This window comes from Paramisgurnus dabryanus, chromosome 1 (assembly GCF_030506205.2).
Source record: "Paramisgurnus dabryanus chromosome 1, PD_genome_1.1, whole genome shotgun sequence".
NCBI lineage: Eukaryota > Metazoa > Chordata > Actinopteri > Cypriniformes > Cobitidae > Paramisgurnus > Paramisgurnus dabryanus.
In genome coordinates this window covers 38,499,880-38,525,292 of record NC_133337.1, presented here as the reverse complement: position 1 = coordinate 38,525,292, position 25,413 = coordinate 38,499,880, and the positions used below count along the sequence as shown (strand labels likewise).

The 25,413-nt window shown below is 38.1% G+C and overlaps 3 protein-coding genes across 10 annotated transcripts in view; 1 reads left to right on the top strand and 2 right to left on the bottom strand.

The window, feature by feature from the left end:
• Positions 1–4,529: 4,529 nt before the first annotated feature.
• On the bottom strand, positions 4,530–19,190 carry sec31b (SEC31 homolog B, COPII coat complex component). Of its 2 annotated transcripts, XM_073814884.1 has the most exons (27): positions 19,049–19,190; positions 18,442–18,534; positions 18,233–18,356; positions 15,585–15,780; positions 15,411–15,506; positions 14,963–15,103; positions 14,671–14,813; positions 14,496–14,595; positions 14,110–14,271; positions 13,839–13,991; positions 13,520–13,753; positions 12,931–13,005; positions 12,312–12,398; positions 12,122–12,224; positions 11,861–12,039; positions 11,623–11,749; positions 11,316–11,461; positions 11,057–11,230; positions 10,596–10,742; positions 10,007–10,166; positions 9,569–9,907; positions 9,379–9,417; positions 7,275–7,333; positions 6,801–6,926; positions 6,583–6,702; positions 5,699–5,770; positions 4,530–5,619 (listed from the first exon to the last, which is right to left on the bottom strand). In XM_073814884.1, the coding sequence occupies exons 2-27, from the start codon at positions 18,518–18,520 to the stop codon at positions 5,440–5,442; spliced, it is 3,561 nt and encodes a 1,186-aa protein (XP_073670985.1). In that variant the 5' UTR covers positions 18,521–18,534; positions 19,049–19,190; the 3' UTR covers positions 4,530–5,439. The 2 variants fall into 2 exon arrangements, with proteins under 2 accessions (XP_073670985.1, XP_065128941.2); XM_065272869.2 differs by lacking the exon at positions 9,379–9,417.
• Positions 19,191–19,841: 651 nt separating this feature from the next.
• Positions 19,842–21,772, bottom strand: ndufb8 (NADH:ubiquinone oxidoreductase subunit B8). The gene is made up of 5 exons (XM_065272870.2): positions 21,613–21,772; positions 21,197–21,323; positions 20,983–21,082; positions 20,294–20,449; positions 19,842–19,998 (listed from the first exon to the last, which is right to left on the bottom strand). Exons 1-5 carry the CDS (start codon positions 21,701–21,703, stop codon positions 19,906–19,908), a joined length of 567 nt encoding a protein of 188 aa, XP_065128942.2. The 5' UTR covers positions 21,704–21,772; the 3' UTR covers positions 19,842–19,905.
• A 575-nt stretch (positions 21,773–22,347) lies between these two features.
• The window catches only part of arhgap44b (Rho GTPase activating protein 44b), a 29,519-nt gene continuing 26,453 nt past the window's right edge, over positions 22,348–25,413 (top strand). For all 7 annotated transcript variants that reach the window (XM_073814877.1, XM_073814873.1, XM_073814880.1 and 4 more), the window contains exon 1: positions 22,348–22,622. In XM_073814877.1, the coding sequence (XP_073670978.1) occupies positions 22,570–22,622 (53 nt within the window). In that variant the 5' untranslated portion in view covers positions 22,348–22,569. The remainder of the gene's footprint in view (positions 22,623–25,413) is intronic.

The window sequence follows — 25,413 nt, the reverse complement described above, 5'->3', positions numbered from 1 at the left end:
GAGTATAAAGGTGCTGTTGAATGCTAAACTGTATTCATTTAATCCTAGATGAATAATAAGAGTTGTGTAGATGGTAATAACATATCATGAGCCGCAAACATGATTGTTTCCTCCTCCTTATTTAAACCTCAAAAGACCGCTGGAAAACAGACCAACCACAACTTAACACCAACTGTGACGTTACAGTCGTGATGTACACCACAACATTAAATTATACATTCAATTAATTACAATGTTGTTACAATGATAAAAACAAAGTTGTGACTGCTGAGTTAGGGTTATATGCTAGTTAATGCTATATGCTAGCGTTTAGCCTGAAGTTCTACGATGGACGTTACGGTTACGTTTTGCAGGTCCATACTGAAAAAAACCACAAACTTACCACTCAGAAACGTCCATTAACAATCTCCAAACAATTGATTATTCCTCAAAATCTGATCCAGACTCAAACATAAGATCTGTTTACACACACACAGAGCTACTGAAGGAGAAACAGCCAATCAGAGCAGAGCTCAACATTATTATTCATGACCCTTTCAAATAAGATAATAATAGACCATTTCATTATAAAGACAAATCCTAGGACATGTAAAACTGACTCTGGATCATTTTTGCTCTTAATAAAGCCACAAACCTTCTATCAGAGAACAATTTTACAGATTATTATAATGCATTCTTTGGCACCTTTAAAATTAAAAAGAGTTATTTTCAGTACAAAATCCAATACAAACCCACTTAACAAATAAAGAAATAAACAATAATAAAGCAATAATCTATCAGATGTGACTCTTGACTGTACATTACAGTATTTTTTTTTACAGTAAGGTTAAAAGTGAACTTGTGTGCTAACTGCTAAATTGGGAAATGTTTCCTGAATTTATGGTAAAAAGGGGAACGCTGATATAAGATTTAAATGATAGAATCATAACATGAACTATAATAACACTGTCAGTTGATCTTACCTCATACAATTTGGCAATGACTCGATTTTTAGACCACACACCAGCAGCGTGTACTTCAGTGTTACGTCGCACTCTCATGAGGTCAAAAAAGTTCACGGCATCCCGGGAATTTCAACAGGAGATCAACGTGAGCCAATCAGCAGCGCCGTATGACTCCCATGGACCAATCAGCAAGCTGCTCTCAACTGCAGAAACAAACTCACTATGTGCGGTTTCACATTTATGTTTATGAAAGATTATATATATATACGTGTCTTCTGTCGCATCCTCAACACAGCTATCATATGTGTGTCGCTAAATGATTCATAACAAAAGTAAAATTATATAAATAATTTTCACGGAATATTTAAACATGTTAGCTTTCTCACAAACACTCAACAGGTAACAGGTTTGTGTTATTAAACACACATTTTTCTACCTGAACTCTCGCTAATGCGTATTTTCATGTAAAATGGAAAGGCATTGGTTTAAGTTATTCACTATATTAATTGAACGATATTATGTGCCGTTTTTAAGATTATACTCCATTTATGAGGACAACAATTGCAACAATATGACATAGTCCATATATTACAAAATGTTTAATGTTTCTAATGTAAAGCTGCTTTGAAAAAATTCAACATTGTATAAAGGTGCCGTATAAATAAATATATAAATACATTTTATGACTAATATTTTAATAGAATCCTGTTAAATTCAAAGATAAATGTTTATTGTGGAAGATGTGAACAGAGAATGTCGCCCTCTAGATGATAAACTCATCGACTAAAATGATTTATTCAGGAATAATAAACGTACGTATCTGATTTCTGTTTCATTGAAAATACGAGATTTCACTACAAACTGCATCTGTGTGAATATACATGAACATCTGATTTGTTTCTTATTTACAGACACTACTGTAGGGCCAGCAGGTGAAAACGAGGCATTAGAGGTCACATTCTGAGGTTTCATTCTGACCTTTGACCTGAGGGAAGAACATTCAGAAGGTCAGGGGTCAGCATTGTCTTATGGCTTGTAAAACTGGCTTTTGACATGATGTCTCTGCTTCGAATACACCTTTTGCCGACCTCGCCCTTTTCCTATCACATCGCAAATTCATTTTGCCTATAACGAGTGTTTATTGGGAAGGGTTAGGGGTCGGTGTAGGGACGGCTTTTATTCACCCAATAATACAGCATGTAATATATATAATCATTTACACTCTTTGTGAATTATTGAATCCTGATAATATATACAAAAATACTGAGGTGCAAGTGTCTGCCAATATAGACGGTTTCAGCAGTAACAACATAAACAAGCGGTTTTTGTGGTCCACACGTAACCTCTGGTAAACTCAGCTAAGAATAAATAACAACAAAGTACTTTAAACGTAGTTTATTTACAAGCAAAATAAACAACACGTAGATTACATAGGAAACCAAAACATTTGTTATTTTCGACGAAGCATTTGTTAAAGAGTTCAGTTTAGCAAGTAGTCAGACCATTAAAAAAACTGAAACCGGAAGTAAAGTTTGGACCAGATGCGTATGGCGTCACCGCACGTGCGTCTGAGGAAACCGTCTATAGATAGCATTAAATTACTATTTACACTTATTGCAAATGTATTTTTTGATTATTAAATAAAACTTTCACATACTGTTAATAGCATATAGAGATAGCTCACTTATAGAAAATACACATTTTTACTTAATGTTAATAACATCTATTACTAAGAAAATGTTATTTTTACTTAGTGTAAATAGTATCTATATCTATTTGCACTTCCACTGCCGGGGTCAGAATCAGGACGTATCTGAATCCTGTTGTACTTCAAGGGTCTGTTTGCATAGCAGAGACTTTTAGTCAACATGAACTCTAAATTGACTTTTATACTACACATTCATGTGTCTTAATGTGAACAATTCATCAATGTAGATTAGCAATCAAATTTAAAAATGACTTGCTTTTAACTCTGAAATGACCTTTCAGCTGATGTCATTTATCTTTCCTGTGTAACCCATCTAAACACCTGTCATACAGAGCCTGGATTCATTTCTTATTATTATTATAGAAATTCAGTGCGCACACCTAACTTGTCAGATGTCTTAAAAATAGGCACCCGAGCAATGTTGTGGTAACCGTGGTATAAGAGGAATAATTGACTCCGGTCCTTTGAATATTTGAAAATAATGCACACCGGCATTGCACCTTGGGTGTGCATTATTTTCTTATAATTCAATGGCCCGCCGTCAATTATTCCTTAGTTATCTCTTCATTTACCTTATTAAACATTTACATTTTATTATTTCATTTGTTTTATTCTTCATGTAAAAGAAAATAGTGTTAAGAATTTATGGACTGCCTCTGTAAATCTGCCTTTGTCTCCACTGCAAAGAGAAAAGTAAAGTGATATCAAAATAATTATAGTACCGAAGCAGCAGTCAGACTTCAAGAACTAACATAGAATAAAGGGATATGTGACATTATATGACCCCTATCATGTGGTTAAGCACACGTTTTGTGTAGGAATGGTAAGTGGTTATTGTGAGATATCTCATTAGAGGTAAGAAAACTGGTTTGAATGAAGTGTGTTTAATTTGACTTTCAGAGTACTTCATGGGTTTTGTCACTGCTACTACGATAACCTTCTTCATCAAGATCTTAAACATCCTCATCATTTTTTCTTACAATGTCCAGTAGTTTTTAAATCATATGTAAATGAATTTTCAGTTTAACTATTAAACTTACCATGCTTTAAAAGTACTGGATTTACATTTAGCGTTATTTTAGCAGACGACTGTATCCAAAGCGACTTACACATGAGAGAGCATAAAAAGCATATGCGTTTATTTAGTTTTGTATAGATGGATCATAGTGACACACATAAGTGTACAGGCATAAAATAAAGGTCCTATGCAAGCATGTATTCTCTTAGGCTTAGGGAGGTTGTACCAGTGTTCAAATTGAGGGGGGCTGAGGTGGTCCCGCACCCCTTATAAGCATTGAGGAACCCCATTTAAAGCACAAAAATATTCATTAGGGGGTCACCTTGTTTTTATTAAAATACTTCATAAATTCTCGTGCCACACTGCTACAAAGCAATATTGTCCATTATTTACCCAAATTTCACAATAAACTAATCCAAATGATTTCTGGTTGAAATATATGTGAACTCTCAAGTGCGCCTCACGCTGTTTTCTGGAGGAATTGACAGATTGTTTGATTTAGGATTAAGTTAGGGGCTTTTAAAAGATTCATGGGTCAAGATTCATGGGTCATTTGCACGACTATCTGTACAAAATAAAAGAAACGTAGCAGTAGCAGCATTTAAAATTGGTTGCTTTTTCCTTTTGTACCGAACCTGTATTGATCTGTGACAGCCCTAGTTTTCATTCATGGCCCCTTAATAAACAAAACTGAATTAAACGGCCGATCTGAACTCAATTTAATTTCACCTTCACTTAAGATGAACCAGATTTATGATGCTTAAGAACACAAACGACCGTTTGATTGATAGAAGCAGAACATGAATTTATAGAAGTAATCAAGCTAAACATTCAGTCTTTTACTGTTAGCGTGGTCATGTCAAATCAAACATGATGCATATTTATTATGAAAACCAGTCCTATTTCTAGAAGCTTTAATATCGTTTTGCATTGTGACATTGATGACTACACTTGATTACAGTAAGGCAGAACAAATAAATATTGAAATTGAAAGTATTTACAGAACCGGCATCTGTTGCACTGCCTTTATAAAGATGTCATTTTAACTCAATTCATATTTTTTGCTCATCATTGAGAACAATGAAAGAGTAAAACAGGTGAATGCAGTAATGAGTGATGGTGGAGGATTTAAAGAAATCAAAAGATAAATCATAACGGCTTTGAAAATAAGCTTCATTATCTTTACACAAAGCAAAATGCATTTCTTTTTTCTTTGATTTTGGAGTGAAAAACTAAGCGGCTCACATTCAACAAGATTCACTTACATTCAAACAGAAAAACATTGAATCATCTGCGCTTCCATAAACATGAAGAAACTCTTGAAGATATGCGAGTTTGCTGAAAAGCATGTGGAGTGTTTTGAGATCAAACCCACTAAAGCAATTCAAGAATAACCGGAACATCAACCATCTTATCTTTTATCAGTCACTTAAAGATGACCATCGTCCACTAACACAGACCTATGACCTAACCCTAACCGTAGACAGCAGACAAGACAATATTCTGCAACACAAAAACATTTGGCCAAATCCCTCAGACAATTTTGTAAACTGCACTTCAGTCAGCAATTTGCCTCAGAAGGGCAATTTTATGAAATTTGTTCTATTTTTGTCCATGAACAAGCGAGGGTCAATGTGTGCGAGAAAGCAGCAAACACATCAGAAGCGGCAATACAGTCAGAGATTAATGGTGTATTCATTCTTACAAGAGATAAACAGCAAGAAATGAAAACGCTTGTGTTTAAGACAGGAGCGATGAGGGCGCTGGGTTCAGACGGCCAGTTTATTGGCGATGGTCATGAGAACTTTGAGAACGGGCATGAACGCTGAGATCTCGCTGAAGTTACTGCTGCTCACCACCTGCGTGTGGACCTCCAGACCGCGCTGATAGTGGCGTGCGGCGATGCAGCGGCTGATCTCGTGCAGGCCGGCGAGGATGCTGGGTGACAGCTGACGAACGGAAAGAAACGTTATGGGATGTTATTCACCCAATTATTGCGTAAACACGTGAAATTAAACTCAAACTTACCGTCTGATCTCTCAGTTTGTCATAAAGACTCTCCAGGCGTTTCGAGGCATCGTCTAGTTTTCTCTTCGTTTGCTGCAGGAGAAGATAATGTTTGTAAACGAATGTCAATGTGAATCGCACTTACTAAAGATAAGCACTATGTGCATTTGTATCGATCATGTGTCTTGTAACCTTTGACTTCTGAATATCTTTTAAAGTTTTGGTGCCACGAATGTGTCAATGTTTGCCTAATCCAGAGATAAGGTCTATATTGCATCAAGTGTATTAACATAGACTAAAGCCAGCCAATCAGATTACAGCTTGCCAGATCTAAAAACAGCCTGCCAGTTTTATGCAACGTGAAGCAAGACCGGCTGTGTGATGCCAATGAGGTTTCAGTGAACACAGCTTTTATCTAAAATTACATAAAACCTTTGACATTTTAAGATCAGTTCAATGTTTTAAGGTAAATACGGCCATGTGTTCTTACTGTGGACCCTAGGGAGACCCTTTTCCCAGACACGTCCCCGGAAGTTCCCCGGAAGTGGCATTTGTCAACCGCATACATCATTTCAGTTTAAAACATTATACAATTCAGATTTATTTCTCTTAAGACAAACAATCATTGTAGTTTTATTAAGGTTGTTTTTCTTAAATATTAAATGTCGATGATGTATGCGGTCGTCCAGTGCCATTCTGGAGGACACACCCGAAAAAATAAATCCAGGAAAAATGTCAACTATGGTCCCCCTAGTGAACCTGCACACGTTGTGAAGATTTTCAAAGCATCAGAGTTTCTTGTCGTATCAATGTTTCCTTATAATGATTCATTGATGTTGGTGTGTAAGAAGTGATGATTGTCTGATGGCTGTAAAGGTCACGCGTGTTTCAGGTGAGAGATTTACCGGATCTGCGGCGGTCAGTTGACAGCGCTGCACCAGGCTGCTGAAGGTGGTCTTCAGTATCATGTGTTCAGCAGGAATCTCTTTCTGTTCCACACACTCCACAGGAAGCTGACGCAAAGACTACAACACAAACACAATCATATACGCTCAATGAAATCATAAACACATGAGATCACATGACAGGAAGAGAGTTGTGTGTGTGTGTGTCGTTTAATCACCCGTGTGCTGGGCTCCTGAGGGGCACCGGGCGGCACCTGAGCTCTGTCCTGAGACACAGGGGCTTCTACAGGAAAACCCATCACAGGGGCAGTGATGGGGGTGGGAGGGGTGTAGTTCTCTGATAACTGTACAACACACACACACTTCAGTACATTTAGAGACACTCATTAATACCGATTACATTTATAATGACTAAGTCTTTTACACGTAATCTTGGAACAGTTCAAAGTTGAACATTTGATGGAAAAAGCCTCTCATCTCTCATGGGTCATGTCATGCTCTCGGTCTATTACACTGCTGTTGGGTGACTTTGTGTCACTCCTGAGGTTTACTTTTGTTACAATTTAACAGACACTGGACTGAAATGGTCACAAATCACGTAAAATGATGATTAAAGGACAAAAAGGAGTGGTTTTCTGTGGCTGTATATAGTGAAGAGCTATAAAATAATGATTGTATATTGAATACGTCACCTTCCGGTTCCGTGAAGCTGCACGTAAAGCTGGAGGGTCGTTCCACCCGTCCTGAACACCTGAGAGAGAGAGACAGATGATACAAGACCTAATCCTAAAATACCAGCTCTGTGTTTATTTTACAATAATGACCGGCTGAATGCAAGTCATCCCTTACAAATGAAGAGGTTTAAGTCACACTTAAAAATGAAAGTTTACACATTTAACTTTGATATTTCATCTAATGACATTTGTAAGTGTGACAGTTTGTCTCTTTAGCGTGAGTTAAATATTGGAGAGATTATTAAATAACATACAGAGGTGCAAAGTACTTAAGTATTTACTTTATTAAAGGACATTTTTTATGTATCTGTACTTCATCAGGGTGTTTTTCTTTAACTTTAATATTTGAAAGCATAATAATCAAACGTTTTATTCCACTACATTTCACAAGAAATATCTTTTAATACTTAATTACATAAACAAATCTGATACTTTTCAAAATCTGAACTCAAGTAAAAGTATACATTAGATTTTAATGTATTTAAGTATTAAAGGCAAAAAACATCTTGATAGTCCAGTAAAAAGAAAAGTTTTATTCCTCAGAATGTAGGGAAGTAAACATTTGCCAAAGATAAACAGTCTGATAAAGTACACATATATAAACAGGGTTCCCAGACCTTAGTTAACCTTAAATTCAAGGACCTTTCAAGAACTTTCCAGATTAATGACAAAGACAGGGTGACAAAGGAGCCTGGAAGTATATCGCTATCTGAAATATTGCCAAAGACGGCGTTACAGGGACGCAGGAAGTATGGCAAGGGAGACGCAGCGTCTCGTTCCCTTCTCAGGGAACAACAGATACATACGTAACCCGAGACGTTTTCAAACAAAACTATGCAAAAAACATTTTGGTATGAATCAACATTCACATACAGAAGATATAAGCATTTAAAGAGAACAGTTTAGCACGTGTGCTTAAAAAGTCTAGAATTTTTATGATATTATCCTACACTACACAGGGAATAATATGGATTTTTTTCCTCAGAAAACTTCCTGCATAAATAGATTCAAGTACTTTCAATGACCTGTATCTATGTATGTATATTTTCAAAAACTTCCCAGGGCCTTGAATTTATCCCCCCCAGATTCACAGGATTTCAAGGATGCATGGGAACCCTGTATAGAACATTTAATAGAGTAAAGTAAAAATATTTGAGTACTTAACACCTTTGAATAAATCCACCCAGCACTGAGCAGTTAAGAGATTATTACCCATGATCCTCTCTGAGAGCACACAGTCTTCCAAAGGAATCATTTGAGCGCTTACATTCAACCATCAAATATTACAAAGAGAAATATAGAAAGTGTTGCTCTTCTCAAGAATTAAACACACACACTAGTACTGAAGCTTATAACACACACACACACACACACACACACACACACACACACACACACACATTATAATGAAAACATAGTTTATTTATGAGGATCTGTATGAGGGAAAACAATCAATTGTGTTTTATTAAAGAGGCAAAAAAAAGCTCTTATGCAATAGAAATGATCACTAGACTCAATAAAAAAAAAACAAAGGAAAGTCCTCATAAAACCAGACACACCAGTGGCGGCCGGTGACTTCTTTTTTTGAAGTGCACAATGTGAAGTTCATCACAACATGTATGTAGCTTGTCATGTGTGTGTGGTTCGAAATTTCAAAATATGTGTTCTGCGCTTTGAGAGATTGGGTGTGCATCACGTGTCATGTCAAAATAAGTGCCTGCTGTAGACGTGTCTAAAGGGTTTACGCTCGCATTTACCAGATACTCTCATAATCTCATGCGTAATCAGAGTTTAGTGTTAAGGGAGTGTCTAGCGTGTATTTGGTGAACATGAGCGTCTCTTTAATCAATAACAGTTTTGACGCGTGTGCAGCAGGCACTTATTTTGACAAAACACGTGATGCACACAGGATCTCTCCACACGCAGGACACATATTTTGGAAAAGGGAACCACACACGTGACAATCTGAACACTTATTTTGAATTAGCGCATCCTCGGAAGAGCAGTCACGAGCCACCACTGAGACACACACAAACACACACACACACACAATCCCCATCACCTTCCCCATCTCTGTAATATCTCAGCCATGGCATGACTCCTGCAAATCAAATTATAAAAACCCCACTTCAAATTACACCAATTACAACATTTGTGATGAAAAGCACCTGTACCGCTCACTCTTACAGAGATAAAGTAATGAATTGATATTTTACACAGACAGGTGTACATTAAATCTCTCTGTACTTTACCTGTAGGTGGAGGATGGACACCAGCAGAACTGAAACTTTTGGCCCCCGGAGCTCCCGGACCCCCCTGTGGATACCCCGAGCCTAAAGGTGGATACGGCGCAGGGCCATGAGCGTGCTGTGCTGTTGGAAATACAGGTGCTCCTCCTGGCATGGAGGTGGGTGAAATGAATCCTGGCGCAGGTGGGGCACCCATTCTCTGGACGTTACCTGGCATCAGGGGTCCTGGTGGAGATGAGGGGCCTGACAGGCTGGAGGGGGGCATCTGTGGACCAGACATAAAACCAACCGGTGCACCCAGAGGTCCTGACTGCGATGTGAACGGCTGAGAGGGGGGGAAACCTGGAAGTCCAAGATTAGAAATACAAAGCTATGAACAAGACCGCTTAAAGGAGGGTTGTTTATTGGCCGAGTCAAAATATTTGATTCATTGACCATTACCTGGCGCTGTGGCCGGGTGTTGTGGGTATGCCGGTCTCAAACCCGAGCGTGGAACTCCAGCAGGGCCAGAATCAGGAACCTGCTGAGGGGTAAAGAGACGTGGCATTGGCTGTTGCCCTGGCAGGGGCATCTGAGAAGGCACTGAAGGTGGGTACTGCCCCTGGACAAAATGACACAGAAATGTGACACATTCACGAGTTCAACATTAAATTAAAATACAGACTTTATCATATCACCATGAAGGCAAACATGACTTTTTAAAATAATATACACTGATGAATCAAATCTTCTAAAGAAACAACAATGTCTTGTGAATATTACAGTATTTTTGCACACTGTAAAATAATCTGACAGCTCAACCGTTCACAGTGTAATGACCCTGCATAAACCGCAGTCACATTGTACACCAGCCATCTTACACAATAAGACTCCACAAGGCCATCAGAAAGCAAACAACCGTTCATGACTGTCAACATGATCATATAATCACAGATTTATATCAAAGTCCCTGCTCAGTACACAAAACCCTGGAGGACAGTCGTGCACATGAACATGTGACATCATCACCTCACTGTTGGGTGAGTCTCACCTGTGTGTGTGTTGTGGCTGCCGATGGTGCGCGTGTGTTTGTAATGCTTGATGGTTTGGCTCCTCCTGCTGGTCCTGATGGTTGTTGTCTCTGCAGTATCTCACCCTTCGCATGAGACAGCCTCTCTCTTAACATCCTAACACCTGGCTACATCACAAACAAACAAAAGAAATCAATTCACTTATGACAACTAGATGTGTAAATGTAACCAAACACGAGTTTGGAGTGTATGGTGTTGTTGGCGAGGGTTAAGGCATTTTTATGCAGTCACTAGGGTACGCTGAATCATAACTACGTAAGGAAAAGTAGCATCACATCTCCGCTGTATGCTGCATGATTTAAGCTTCATTCACGTTTGCATCTTGATCAGTGTGAGACAGTAAAGTTTTATTCTTAGCCATTACAGCAAGCATCACTAAAACAGTTATCTGTGTGATCTAAGATGATTTTGTGTGATATACCTGGTCAGAGTTTTCAGGCAGGTAGCTGAGCGCAGCACTCAGACTTCCCTGTGATGCCAGAATGCTGGAATATTGGATGAGTTTTTCTGTCAGCGCCGAGCTCCGAACACAAACCTCACCGCTGCGCAAACGCTCGATTGATTTACGCAGAATCATCACCTTCTCCACCAGATCCTGCACACAAAAAATACAAATATTAATATCTGTAATGTCCTGATGTGAAGATGAGTCAATGTACTGATGTGTGTGCGACAGTGACCTCCAGTGTAAGAGGAGAAGAACAATCTCTCTGAAACGTCCAACACTCCACCAGACGCTCGATGTTTCCAGAGCAGATATAACACAGACACGCCTGTAGACTTCGTTTCTCTGTCGCTTCAGCCTCCAGACGAGAGCCGAGAGTATCTGCGTACACATAAACACATACATGTCAATAACAGCAGATACAAAGAGACTTCTGACTCTTGAATCATATCAGATCATGAGCTGTGTCACAAAGTCATTCAGCAACGTGAAAATTACTCTGCGACTATAACCAGTTTTGGATAAGACTTCAAGCATCTCACCGCACAGAGGTGCAAACTCTTCTGGGTTGGCATACGTGAGCAGGGCGGCTAACGCTTCCTTCCAGTTATCCAGCTGACAGCTCTGAACGATATCACGCCAGTTCTGTGTCACAACTGATGAGATTAACTGAGAATAACACAAGACACATCGGTAAGGACAGCCTCCAACAATAATAATAAAATCTACGTGGCACAGACAGTGACACTTCTGACATTACAGTAGGATGATCGCCGTTACCATGGATACGCTGTTGGTTTGTTGCTTGAGGTACCGCTGCTGGGTCTTCTTCAGTAGCTCCTCCCCTCCGCTGATCGACAGGAGGATGGCTTCTGCGAAACGTCCGTCATTTAAACACAGATCCACGGCTCCCTCGAAGTTACCGACCAGCAGGGCCTGACTGATCAATCCATCCGTGTCTACACACAACACATCGTATTACAGCAGCGTTAGGTGTGGATAAATAACTTAAAGTTAAGTATCTGTTAGCAAGAAGCTCACCTGAGGACACAGGGATGCGGTACGATTCTTTCTCTTTCCTAGGGAGCCGAGTAAAGAAATCTGCATGGGAATCACCACCAGCGACGCCCGATTCATCTGCCATCTGATTGGATGAGAAAGCCAAAGACGTCATCTCTGAGCACAGGCAGCAAATTGTACCGAGTGAAGCATGTGTGCCGTAAGAACTGACCTGATCAGACAGCGTCTGCATCTTTTCAGCCAAAGCATTCACATCTAAACCATTGGGCTGCAGGCTCCTTCCCAAACATGCAGAGATCTGAAGAAAATTAATCAATGGAATAAATCACGCAAAAATGCACAGCAAAAAAACAACTTTCTTACTTAGCATTTGTGTCTTGTTTTCAGTAAAATATTGAAAAATTCTTTAATCAAGATGCATTTTCTCGATGAGCAAAATGACCTAAAAAATAAATCTAGTTTTTAGACAAAAAAAAAAAACATTTGTGAATTTGTGCATAAAACAAGCAACAAACAAATCTGCCAATGGGGTAAGAAAGTGTTTTAGTGATTTCTCACCCGATTTTTTTGCTTGTTTTATGAACAAATTTACTTCAATTTGACATCTTTTTGTCTAAAAACTAGACTTATTTTCTTAGGTAATTTTTCTCATCAAGAAAATCCATCTTGATTTAAGAATTTTTAGATATTTGTCCTGAAAACAAGACAAACATACTAAGTAAGAAAGTCATTTTTTGCAGTGTGAGTAATGATTTAAATTTGGTCTCATTACAAAGAGGACATGTCATGTGAACTACATAAGGAGAATGACACTCAGAAAGATGCTGGACCTTCTTCTGCAGCTCATCTTTACTAAATCCCAACAGCTTCAAGAACTTCACACGAGCTTCATCTTCAAAATTCACCTGTTAAAAACAACCAGCACTATTACAAACACTTTCTACAGATCATTAAGCATGCACTGCAAAAAAATGATTTTCAAGAATGAAATTGTGTTGGTATTTTTGTCTTGTTTTCATTAAAAATATCTAAACATTCTTAAATTAAGATGCTTTTTCTTTATGAGCAAAATGACCCAAGAAAATAAGTCTACTTTTTGGACAAAAATTTTTTAATTTAAGTGATTTTGTGCATAAAACAACCAAAAAAATCTCTCAATGGGGTAAGCATTTGAATTTAGTGTTTAAGAAAAATGTTCAAGATTTTGTCGCTTATTACCCCATTGGCAGAATTTTTTTGCTTGTTTTATGAACATCACCACTTATATTTGATACTTTTGGTCTAAAAACTGGACTTATTTTGCTCAAAAGCATCTTAATTTAAGAACTTTAAAAAAAATTCTGAAAACAAGAAAAATCATTTTTTGCAGTGTGTAACCTGATATATTTTTGATATCTTATTATGAACACAATCGTATACCATGAGGAATTTCCATATATCCTGCTCGGCATCGGAGGGCGCGCTCTTCATCTTCTTCTGACAGTAGCTGGAGAAAGATCCGGACTGCAGGGCCGACTGCAGCTCAGTCGAGCGCTCCAGAAACTCTGTCTCTGTGGTCACCTGACTGACGTGCACTTGATGAGGGATCGGCTGGGTCGACTGCTGCTGCTGCTGCTGCTGAGGATTCTCAAACGTTATCAGTTTCCCACCGAACTATAAAAAAAAGAAGTGAGTTAAAAGATCTCACACAACACTGAAAACATAAGGAGGAGGACATGTGAAACATGGAGATACTCACAGCGAATGAAGCGCCTACGGGTCTCCGTACCCACTTAGGCGGCTTCGTCAGAGGAGGGATGATGGTGGTCTCTACTGTGGGCTGAGGAACCTGTAGAGGTGGAAGAGTCTGACCCGTTCCAAATGGGTCGTTGGTGTCGAATGACGCTGAGATCTAGAGATCAAATAATTGAAGTAAAACATTTGTCAAATATGACAAGACTCATGAAGCACATGAACAGAGTCAGAGTTTATCTTTGCAAGCCCTAAAACGCTAACTATTGTGATGATACCTGATCCACTGTACTGTGTTGATGCTGTTGAAGACGCCCTCCCATAATAGAGTACACACAGATCCGCCCATCAAATGATGCAGCTGATAGGAGGGCGGGGTTACGAGGACACCACTGCACGTCAAAACACCACTGATTGGCTGTCGGCAGTTCATAAATCACCTGCAGTAAAGACAGAACATGAGGACGGTCTATTGTGATGCTGTGAAGTTTTTAGCTAATATAATAAGTATAGTTGTTATGTTAATTTCTACTTTCCAGTAGATGTATTGGATGCAAGTAGTTGTTGTAAAATATATTTGAAATGTGATGTCAGTTCTTGTTTTGTTTATTCAAAGATAAAAAACAATAAATAAAAATCTTGTGAGGACGCAGGTAGGACTGACCTCCGCAGTGTTTGGGTTCCAGCACAAGATGCGATTGTCTTTCCCACTGCTCAGCAGCAGCTCAGGGTCGGCCTGACTCCACGAGATTGAAAGAATCCCTCTGAAAGATCAAATAGATCTGGTGAATCAGTGTATACTGAAGCAATCACACCCCTGGGTTTTAAGGGATCTCTACCTGGTGTGGTTCTCCAGAACTTTGAGTGGTGAGGTTGCAAACCGAAGGTCCCACATCTGTATCACAGGAAGTCTGTCATCCTCTGATGCCAAAACCAGTTGAGTGGCCACGTCCGGATGCCACAACATCCCAGAACAGTGAATCTAACCAACAAATCATATGCCTTTGATGAGAAATTATGCATGACTGTCTTTCCAAACACACTTCATTTATCTTTTTTGGATTTTGGGGTGAAATGTGACCCAGTCTAAACAGTACACACGCTTTAATCTGATGTACATGGCTCTCGTACCCTGTTGCTGTGGTCACTGATTTTAATGATAGGTTCGTTCTTCCTCAGATCCCACACAACAGCTTTTCCGCTGGGGTTGGCGGATGCCAGGATGTGCTGCACCTGACTGTTCCACGCTACCACGCTGACGTCCTCTGCTGGCTGCAAACACACACAACACACAGCGTCAGACACGCTTACATTTGTTTAGCACAAACCTTCAGCAATGCATTTACAAAAAATGTCATTCTCCAAAAAAAATGAGATGTTAGTGAAGAAGTTAATTCAAATATTTGAACCCAAACCAAAATCAAACCAACAGACACCACACACACACACACCCGCTCTCACCAAAACTTCATCTTACCTCACCGAGCTAAAGGAACAAAGAAAAATGTTTTCACTTTCCGTCAAATGACATTATAAATGTAATGACATCACACATGTTTGAAAAATTTTACAATTCTACCTGTGATTTTGCTCCTGGTGTCATTGGATTACTAAAACTGTTTAAGTCCCAGATGTATATTTCAGAATCGTTGGCTCCTGAGGCGATGAGATTACTCTGAAACGCAGAGTCACATTCAGTAAATGATCATCATCAGAAAGATCTGATTGACACAAGCTTCACGCTGAACATTACCTGGAAGCGGTTGTAGTCGAGCGCTCGCACAGGACCCGTGTGTTTGTTGGACTGTCCGATCACGGCGTCGTCTCCTGCGCTCAGAATAGCGTCCGGACTGTAGACGGTCACGCTTCCGTTCTCGCTGCCTCCTATCAGGCACCCAGATAAATGTTTACCCTCCGTATCAAACGCTGTCCAAATCAAACTGTGAAACCTGTACACAGACACACTAACATTAACCTGACAGGAATATATCTACACTTAAATCTGACACTGATGTTTGAACACTTCATGCACTTGAAATAAACAAATAATTGCAAAAACAAACAAATAACCTGGGGTAAAATATGCAATTTTACCAACATGCTAAACAAATGAACATATCAGCTAAAATTAATTTTCCAATTTCCAACTGGTATATTGGTATTATATTGCCATATGAGAAAAAAACATTTCGGAATCACATTGTAGTAAACCTTAAAGGTATAGCGGAGGATTTTCTCAAATTTTAGAAAAGAACCGACTTCTCCACTTTAAAAAAAAATGCAATTGCGCAAACACTCCTGATTGACAACTAGGAGGACCAATAGTTTTGATGATCCACCCGGAAAAAGAAAATCCTCCACAATACCTTTAATTAAGTGACTGACAAAATATGTATATGTTTTAAGCTTATATAAATAAAAAAGTAAGGCATTGGACATAACCATTATTATTATTATTTTTTAATTCTCAAAAAGTGCTACTGCATGCATGGATGGGGAACTCATCTTGTTATGAATATATGCATATTGTCACTGTTGAATTGAAACCCTGTGTCTCTAAAACGACTACTTTTTAATGAAATTGAACAAACACTGTATTTTTTGATAATTCAACACAAACTCATACAGAATATAAGTGATGCCTTTACAAAAATGCCTTTGAATTTATTTTGACAACAGCTTTAAACTGTTAAGCGTCACCGTCGGGACACCTAAGTTGACATCAATATAGTTTAATCATTACAAACTATATAACTTTGAAAAGGTCTAAGCCTCTAGAATAGACATTTCAACAGTGTCTTATTAAAAAAATATGTAAGGAGTGTAATTGATTAATTAATGAAGAAAGTGTGTCTTAAAACATTGATAAATGTCACTGTCACACCAGCAGGATGCCCACGTTTACTTCAATGTTTTGCATGTGAATTCTTATCTAATCATGACAAACTGCATATCGTTTGAAAGCTCCAGGGGTCTCATTTATAAAACTGTGCAAAGGATCTTTACTAAAACTCCACGTACGCACAAAAGCCAAAAATGGCATACACCAAAAAATATTAAGACTTATAAAACAAAGCAATGTTTCCTTTATAAATCACAGATCACCTGCAAGTGTGCGTACATGAATCATCCTCATATCCCACCCTGCAAGCCCACTAAATTTACGCACACTTTATAAATAAGACCCCAAGAGTGTAGATTTAATTCAATAGGGTGGGGTGACGTCTAAGGGGTTTTAAACAAAGACAATTGAGGCAAACATTCTACTTCTTGACATTACTTTTAGTCCATCATATTCTCACTCAGCTAAATTACTGAAAGATTTCCAATCATATAAATTATTTTCTATGGGCAGCATTTTTTGGGGGTCGGCACAGGGCACCCGTAAATAAGAAAGCAAATACAGCCGTGTGCGGGTTTGACCTCTCATTTGCACGACACATCAATTGTTTCATGTGCACTCAGTTAAGCTGTACAGGAGATGGATGAGAGTGGTTTGTATGAACCCTGTTAGCGTTAAAGTTGTAAACAATATCAAATTGAACAAACTATATAAATGCAAAAATTGAAGTCATGAATATGTAACAATATCAACATTATTGTAAAATCCATATCATGAAGCAACACAATACCGTCAATCACTTTCATACGGGTATATCGCCCACCCGTACATGTCAGTAGGCACAGGCCGGTATAAGATTCTGGCGGTATGATAACCTTTAGCAAAAATCCCACTGTTTCACAGTTTTGCGGTATTGCCATTGCAACACTGAAATGCCAGGTAAAAATAAAGCTTTTAAATTATAATATGCTTTCAAAAAATATATAATTTTTCATGATGTATATTAAATGTAAACATCAAATCAATCACATGACTTAACGATTTAATACATTTTGTATAAACACACAGCTCATACCTTAGAGATGATATCACAGAGCATTTTAGTGGTTTTGAAACCTTGACTGTTTAAAACCTCTGTATACCTGGAAACCGGTAACCGGCCCATGCCTACTTGTCAGTAACAAAGCATTGGATTTAAAAGTGTTGATTATGGCTGGTACGAACAGACACATACACATACAAAACATCTATATTGTATATTCATTCTTGCTGTTGATAAACCTGTATTTCCAGGTTAAAGGTTCAATGATATTTAAATAAAGAAATATTTGTCTTAACTCTTGTAAATCCTTTATCATATGTCAACACTAAGTGTGTGTGTCTTATGTAAAGGTCAGTACAGTGAGAGACACAGATAAGTACATACAGCGATCCATTATCAAAGAACAGCATTCATAAATCCCTCATCATCACAGATATTTCATGTTGATTTTCACATCTTCATAAATGCTTTTGCTGTGGTTCACTTCCACAATTTCACCTATATGAGAATAACTCACCTGCTGGATGTGGGCAGAGATCCTCTGAGCTTCATGTCCATGGATGTATCAGCAAAATCCATCTCGAAGATCTCCAGCGCAGAGCTGGTGTTGAAGGAAGCGTCCAGCTGCTGGGCAGCCGTACCTGTACACCGTCAGGAAGAGTAAATCAAACGTCATCATTACAGAACATGTCTACAAGAGTATTGGAGATTAAGGCCCACATTTACCCAGAGCCAGGTGTGCAGGATGTTGGCTTGCAGGACTCCATGCTTGGGTCGCTGTCCTTAGTATCTCCTTTATCCTCATCTTCCTCCAAGCCTCTTAAAAGACAAGAACAGCCTTCAGATGGTTTACACAACAGGTGATTTACACGTCAATTAATATGCAGCTGCTGTGCTGAAACTTCAAATCCTCTCTAGTAACAAATAACCATGTCAATGTCATGCCATCCCAGAATAACCTCAAGCACCTAATATCAAAGGTTATATCACTGAACTGGAGATATAAGATCAGTAATGTTCACACACTTGAGAAATGAAGCACTAAACTCCCGTATGTGTGCTGTCACTGACTCTCACGATCTGATCTCTCACATTAATGTCTTTATAAACCCGTCTGTATGTGTAATAAATGTAGTGTTAAACAGCGGTGAATGTTTTATAATCATAGTTTTGATTTCCTGATCAGCTACTGTTACCGTTAGCATTAGCCTTATGCTCAGTGTCTGGACTTTAAACACACACAAACAGACCACAGACGCACACAATAAAACATCACAGTGTAGAGTTAATCATCAAAACGCCAAAATATAGTCAGTGATGTGTGTCTACTTACGGTTGTGTGTTATAATTCGTCTCGTGTGTGTGTTGGTGAGAGTTTAGACCTAGACGCTCTGCTTGCGTCATTCATGGGAAATGTAGTCAAGGCGGAAGTGTAGTCCAGTACGGCGGCCGAGACGGATGCCTTATACTAAAACGCTAAACCGTCTGACTGCTAATGCAAGATCAAAAAAGGAAATGCATTAATACATTTTTTTTTATATATTTTATGATGAATAAAATTTTTGCAAACTTTTTTTAACATAGCTGAGACTGATCACCATACTCTCATTGTTGTTTTTTTGTGTGATGTCTGAGTAACAAAAATAATACCAAACCCAAAATACTATATAATATAAGATACAAGGAATTCTATTTATTACCAGCGTCAAATTGATCATTTATTATTTTGCAGTACTTGTATAGTGGAAATAAAGAAATGTTGGTGTTTTCCGAGTTTAGTGCACTGTTAAAAAATCCTTGTTGCACTTAAAAGTTTAAACAACTTGAAATAACAAGTCATTTTAACTTTATTTTTATAATTTATAGAAACTTTTCTAACTAGTCAAAAATGTTGACATGACTTATACATTTAAGATGTTTAAACTTAAACAATTTAGTGCAACAAGAAATTTTTTACAGTGTGGTGTTAAAGGAGCTTAGACAAACGATTAATGGTGTGACAGCCTGATACTTCTTTATTACAGATGTAGACTGTGTTGGGCAGTAACTGAACTGCTGAAAGCCATTCTGACATGATCTAACTAGTCTTATTTTAATGAGCTGTTAAGTGTTGTAAAAGATGACCATTTATCTTTATGTTTAATAACTTTATTAGAGAGAAATATACACATGTTACAGAACAGAGAGGGATTAGATTTCATAATGTTTGGGAGGTTCTGGTTCTTTATCAGGGTCTCCACCTCTCTCCAGATACAGGTCATTGTAGGGATACTGTTTGGGTGCCTGAGAAAAGAAAGATCAATGGTTTAGACCACAGAAACAAACAACAAAGTGGACACAAAATATAAACTTAAGTGAAACATTAATTATTAAATGATCAAGTGTTGGCTTACATTTTAGCCTGACATTCTACTTTATTCAGAAATCACACTGAAGTCAAATTCATTGGCTCTTTATTTAATAATTTCCTGTAATATTCTTTCTAGCATTCCATTATAAATCTTTTTTCAAAATTGAAAATTATTAGTTGTCCATTTTTCCTACAGCATGAGTTATTGTTGAATATTCCAGGACTTACCACAGGTTGGTAAGAAGGATACATCTCACCCAGTCCAAACATCAGCATCATGAAGCCAAAGAAACCAAAAAGATGTTTGCACATTGTCCTCCAGTCCACCGGACTTGGAGATGTGTCCACTCTGTTCCTGATGTACATGTCAAAGTCCCAGTGAATCTGAAACACCAACACGATATGTCGTATCACTGAACAACCACATCCAAACATCTACTTCACAATTTCAAGTTACAAAATTAAAGGAGACATATCATGAAAATCTGACTTTTTCTATGTTTAAGTTTTATAATTGGGTCCCCAGTCCTTCTATCAACCTAGAAAATGTGAAAAAGATTAACCCAGTAACTTAGTTTGGGCAAACCATTCTCTGCAAGCATGTAAAAATAGCTCATTGAAAAGTGGCTCCCCTTGTGATGTCAGAAGGGGATTATACAACCCCTTAATCTGCACTATCCAACCACGGCACTGTCATTTAGTACAGATATCAACTCATTTGCATTTTAAGGGACACACCCAAAAACAGCAAATTTTTATCTCAATTATCTCTATGATATTTTGAGCTAGAACTTCACATACATACTTTGAGGACACCAATGATTTATTTGGCATCTTAAAAAAGTCTTGTGAAATGTCCCCTTTTAATTCACATCATCACTCAAGAGTTGTGAGTAATAGCAGTGGAAGTTTCTTACAGGTTCTCCCCAGTTCCTCCTCAGATCCGGATGGTCCCACTGATACCATGGGTCTCTCTCATGCTGTGATTTATCTGGCAGCATGGGGTAGTCACCATACCTGCAAAACAACACAAATATATGCACACACATTAACTGCGGTTTAGTTGTAAGTCTTGGAGCAGTACACATTCAATCAGAAGTGTGTTAAGGTAAAGTCTAGAGACATCCTTACCCACAGCCATCATCAGGATGAGGACGGTAATCTTCCAGAGTCATGTTGTATTTCTTGGCTGCTGCCGCCCTCTCCTCTGGGGTTTTGGGGTATGGGCCGGGTAACATGCCCTGAGGAGCACCAGAGGCTGCAACACACACAACGATATATCATCATAACAAACATCTGATGCTTTTAGACACACACAGTATCATGGAAAAACTTAACATCTATTTTTTTAACACTATAAGATGTAACAAATTTATAAACGAAGCAATAAGCAGTTATAATAATTCTGTTCAGAAACACATCGGAGGTTAGCGTAGTCTATTAGCTTACTGATCTTGACATGAAGGTTATCGTATATTAACTCACAAAACACTGCTTTAATAATGCATATTCAAATGATAAGAATAAATGGAGGTATAAAAACACACCTGCCCTTGCCCCAATTATATTCGTACAAATTCCTGGTTTTATTCCTCTAGATAGCGCTCGGGTCAACAGACCCTTTCTGAGCGCCGCCATGTTGCCTCGATGACACTCCGCAACGCGCAAGCGCAGAGTGCTGTCAATCAACCAGCGCAATGGACAAGCTCCAATGAATGACACTGCACAAGATACACACCCGAGGATAATGAAGATATGAGGAAAAAAATTAATTAATCTCAGCGGTCAAAAATTAATCAATCTCAGCGGCCTGTCTGCAAGAAAAAAATCCCCACACAATATTTATGTGTGATTCTGGACAGTGTGTGAAGGTTGTTTTTCCGCCGACGCTGAACTTACTGACGACATCCACACGATGGCAAGACTGTTCAGAAAACCAATATGAAGAAAATATTTAGATATTATATTTACAATTAAATCCAGAGAATAATGTAATTTGTTTTTAAAGTCAAAAGTAGCTTTTTTGCAAAAACATTTTTTTTTACAAATATACAAATATTTACTTGTTTTATTTAAAAATTCGGAGTATTAGGCTTATTTTACTTGTTAGTGGATTTTACTGGACATTTTGGTAATGTTTTGAAAGTTTTAAACTTCAGTTTATAATCGCCTGGCTGTAAAGCCAAAAGAGACGCTACTCGCAGCCCCTGATTGTAGTCCAGTCTTTGTGTCAGAACTACACTTCCCATGATGCATCGCGCATGTCGGCGTCTCGTCAGCAGCGTTCAGCAGCGCTCACCGGAGCATCCCGTATCAGAGCGACGAGCAGCGATCCTCAAACGATGATTTTTGCCTTTTTAATTCTCTGTAGGTGATGGTCGCACACCCGAGAGGATTTCTTCAGTATGATCCGCGCATTGGAATATTTCCCGAATGTTGTCCTTTAAGTGAGCAATGTCAGCTGGTTTTTCATCCATCGGGATTAACGCACAAATTGCAGGAAGATGAAGAAGCAATTCAACCGAATGCGACAGCTCGCTAACCAGACAGTGGGCAGGTAAAACACCTTCATCTATCTGATTTACAGCTTATAATACCTTCAAAATACTGAATCAATGTGCCATAAATATACGAACAGCTTCAAGTTATTGATTTTTATATATATATTTAATTAAATCTGAATATGTGATGCAATGAAATGCGATCATCTGGTGTTCGGATTTATTTGGTTTATTTTGAATGTATGATGCTATTATTAGGTTATAGGGGTCTTGTGATGATGTGATATGTGGGGCGGTCCTGATGTGGGGCCTCCAGCTCATTCTTTTACCTGTCCTGACCCCCAAACCCATCATCTCCAGTACTGTCTGTCTACCTCTCTGTCTACCATTCCAACTATATCAGTCGTGTATCTGCATTACAGCAATGCAAAACAGCTATAAAAGAATGTCTTTGTTGGTGTGAATAATATAAATCTTCTGGATGAGGATTAAATTGCATTTGATTTGACTTGTTTGTATACCTAGTTTGGCAACAACATCAGTCACATTAATTATGTTGCCTTTGACAAATGGTTTTCAGTTTGGCTTTCACATTTCACTTCACATTTTTTGTATTAGGCTAAGTCTTAATGCAAGAATCTTGCATTTTTTTTTATTTTTGCATCCCAGTTCTTTTTTATGGAAGTGTGGGTCTTGGTTACTATGGTAACAGGAAGTGATGTTATTGTATCATAAATAGGGGTTGAAGGGAGGTGATGGTTGCAGGAGACTTTGGAGATCAGTGACTAATGTCTGAGACCTGAAGTGGACATCATACAGACATTTCTCTCGCCGAGACACTTTACAGTCAATACTGGAAGCAAATGAACGGACACATTTTTTCTAAACATGTCCTAAACCAATATTATTCGGTCTTGCTGGACGTTTTACTTTACATGTTTATATGCAATGCATGTCTATAATTCAATATGTGTCGTGGGAGCAGGCTTCACTCAAAAATATATATATTTTATAAGAATGCTTGACCAGACATATAAGTAATTTCAAAAAAGAAGAAAAGGGCCGCACTTTGGATATAAAACGTATATTCATTGCACAGACGCGTTTTGGCTTTGCGAATGAACATTACAAACTCATTCATATATCCCCACCCTTCCATACACCCACACCCACATAATTCAATATGTATAATATAATATAGCAGCCAAAATTTCTCTGATACATTTTCTAATATGACGTTTTAATGCTGCAGTAGAAAAAACTAAGAGCAGGGTGGCAAATGAATGATAAATGATGTAAAATACAGTTTAATGATTGCAAAAAATAATAAAAATATATTGCTGGACTTATTTGTAAAAATATTTATACAAAAATAAAATATTTGACAATATGTGCAAGGCCACTAATAGATTTTCCAGGTGATGCAATGCATAATTTTTATATCAATATTTCTTATATTGTTTAGTTTTGTTGCTGGACTTCAGATATTTTGTACTTTATTATAGCATTCATGTGCAGTAATCTCTATAGCTAAATAACAGACAGCTCTGTTTAAATATTTATTACAGTCTAATAGTCACAGTTGAGTAATCGAGGGTTTCACACAGAAGAACTGATGAAAGAAACTGTGTTAAATTGTGGTTGATCGATTTATTGTGTATCAGCAGTAAAAGTTGATTGGATCAGTTCCTGAAGAAGTGTTATTGATTATAGAGATGGTTATTGGTGAACAGTCAATCTAGGTGCATCATGCTTGATCGTTTTAATGATCACCTGCTGTTTTCTGTCGATGGCAACATACTTCAGCACTTTAAAATATAAACTCTTCAGTCTATTTTACCTTCATATCATGACTTAATCTTGGATGGAGATGATTTTATTCATGGTAAATTGATAAAATGATGATAAAAGGTGCTAAAAGTGGAGGGGCTGAAGAATAAAGGGCATTAAGATTGTTTACGTAAATGTGTTACTTTACGTTTTTAGATTTACTGAATAGAGAAATGTCTATTGAAGATGCTTGTCACTGTCTTGACTGTCTATCAATAGGCTGATAAGTGAAAATGAAACAAGTGACATGTTTGTCAAGTATATGGAACGTATACTCGAAATGTGACTTCTGCGTTTAACCCATACCAGTGAGTAGTCATACACACATACACACGCGTGCGCCCATAGCTGTGGGCAGCTATCACTGCTGTGCCCGGGGAGCAACTGGGGTTATTGCTCAAGGACACCTCATTCACAACCTGCCAGCCATCAGACTGTAACCGGCAGCTCTCGCCCGACTCTCTGATCACTAGGCTACGACTGCCGAATATTATGGGTTATACTGTGTTAATGTGTTGTAATAAATAACATTCAGACTCCATATACAGTGTCTTGAAATGTCAGACAGGAGCATGTGACAGACTTTAAGGCTAATGTGTAGGGCTATGCTATAGATATACATGTGTGTGCTCCTGTGTGAGACTGGAAACGCTGTTTGAGTTTTATGTGTTAACAAAATAGCAGTTTAAACACATGTTAATAGTCAGATGAGCTGAATCATTTAGTCACCTTTAGAGCTGGTTATTACTGGGATAGTAGTACACTTATATAGTAATAAACATATGATCTTTTTATCAGCATAGTGTCTGTATGTACTGTATTTACTGCAAGCCATGATTGGTTTTGGCACAGTATTATTTCTTTTATATCATAGTTCATTAAGGTGTGGCAGTGTTTAACATCTTTTTTAGTTGTATTAAGTCAAATGCGGTTTGAAACGAGAGGATATTTTGTCTTTGAGTACAATGTTTATCTCTCACATTGCCATGAGTGTGTCTTCAGATCCAAGAAAACAAA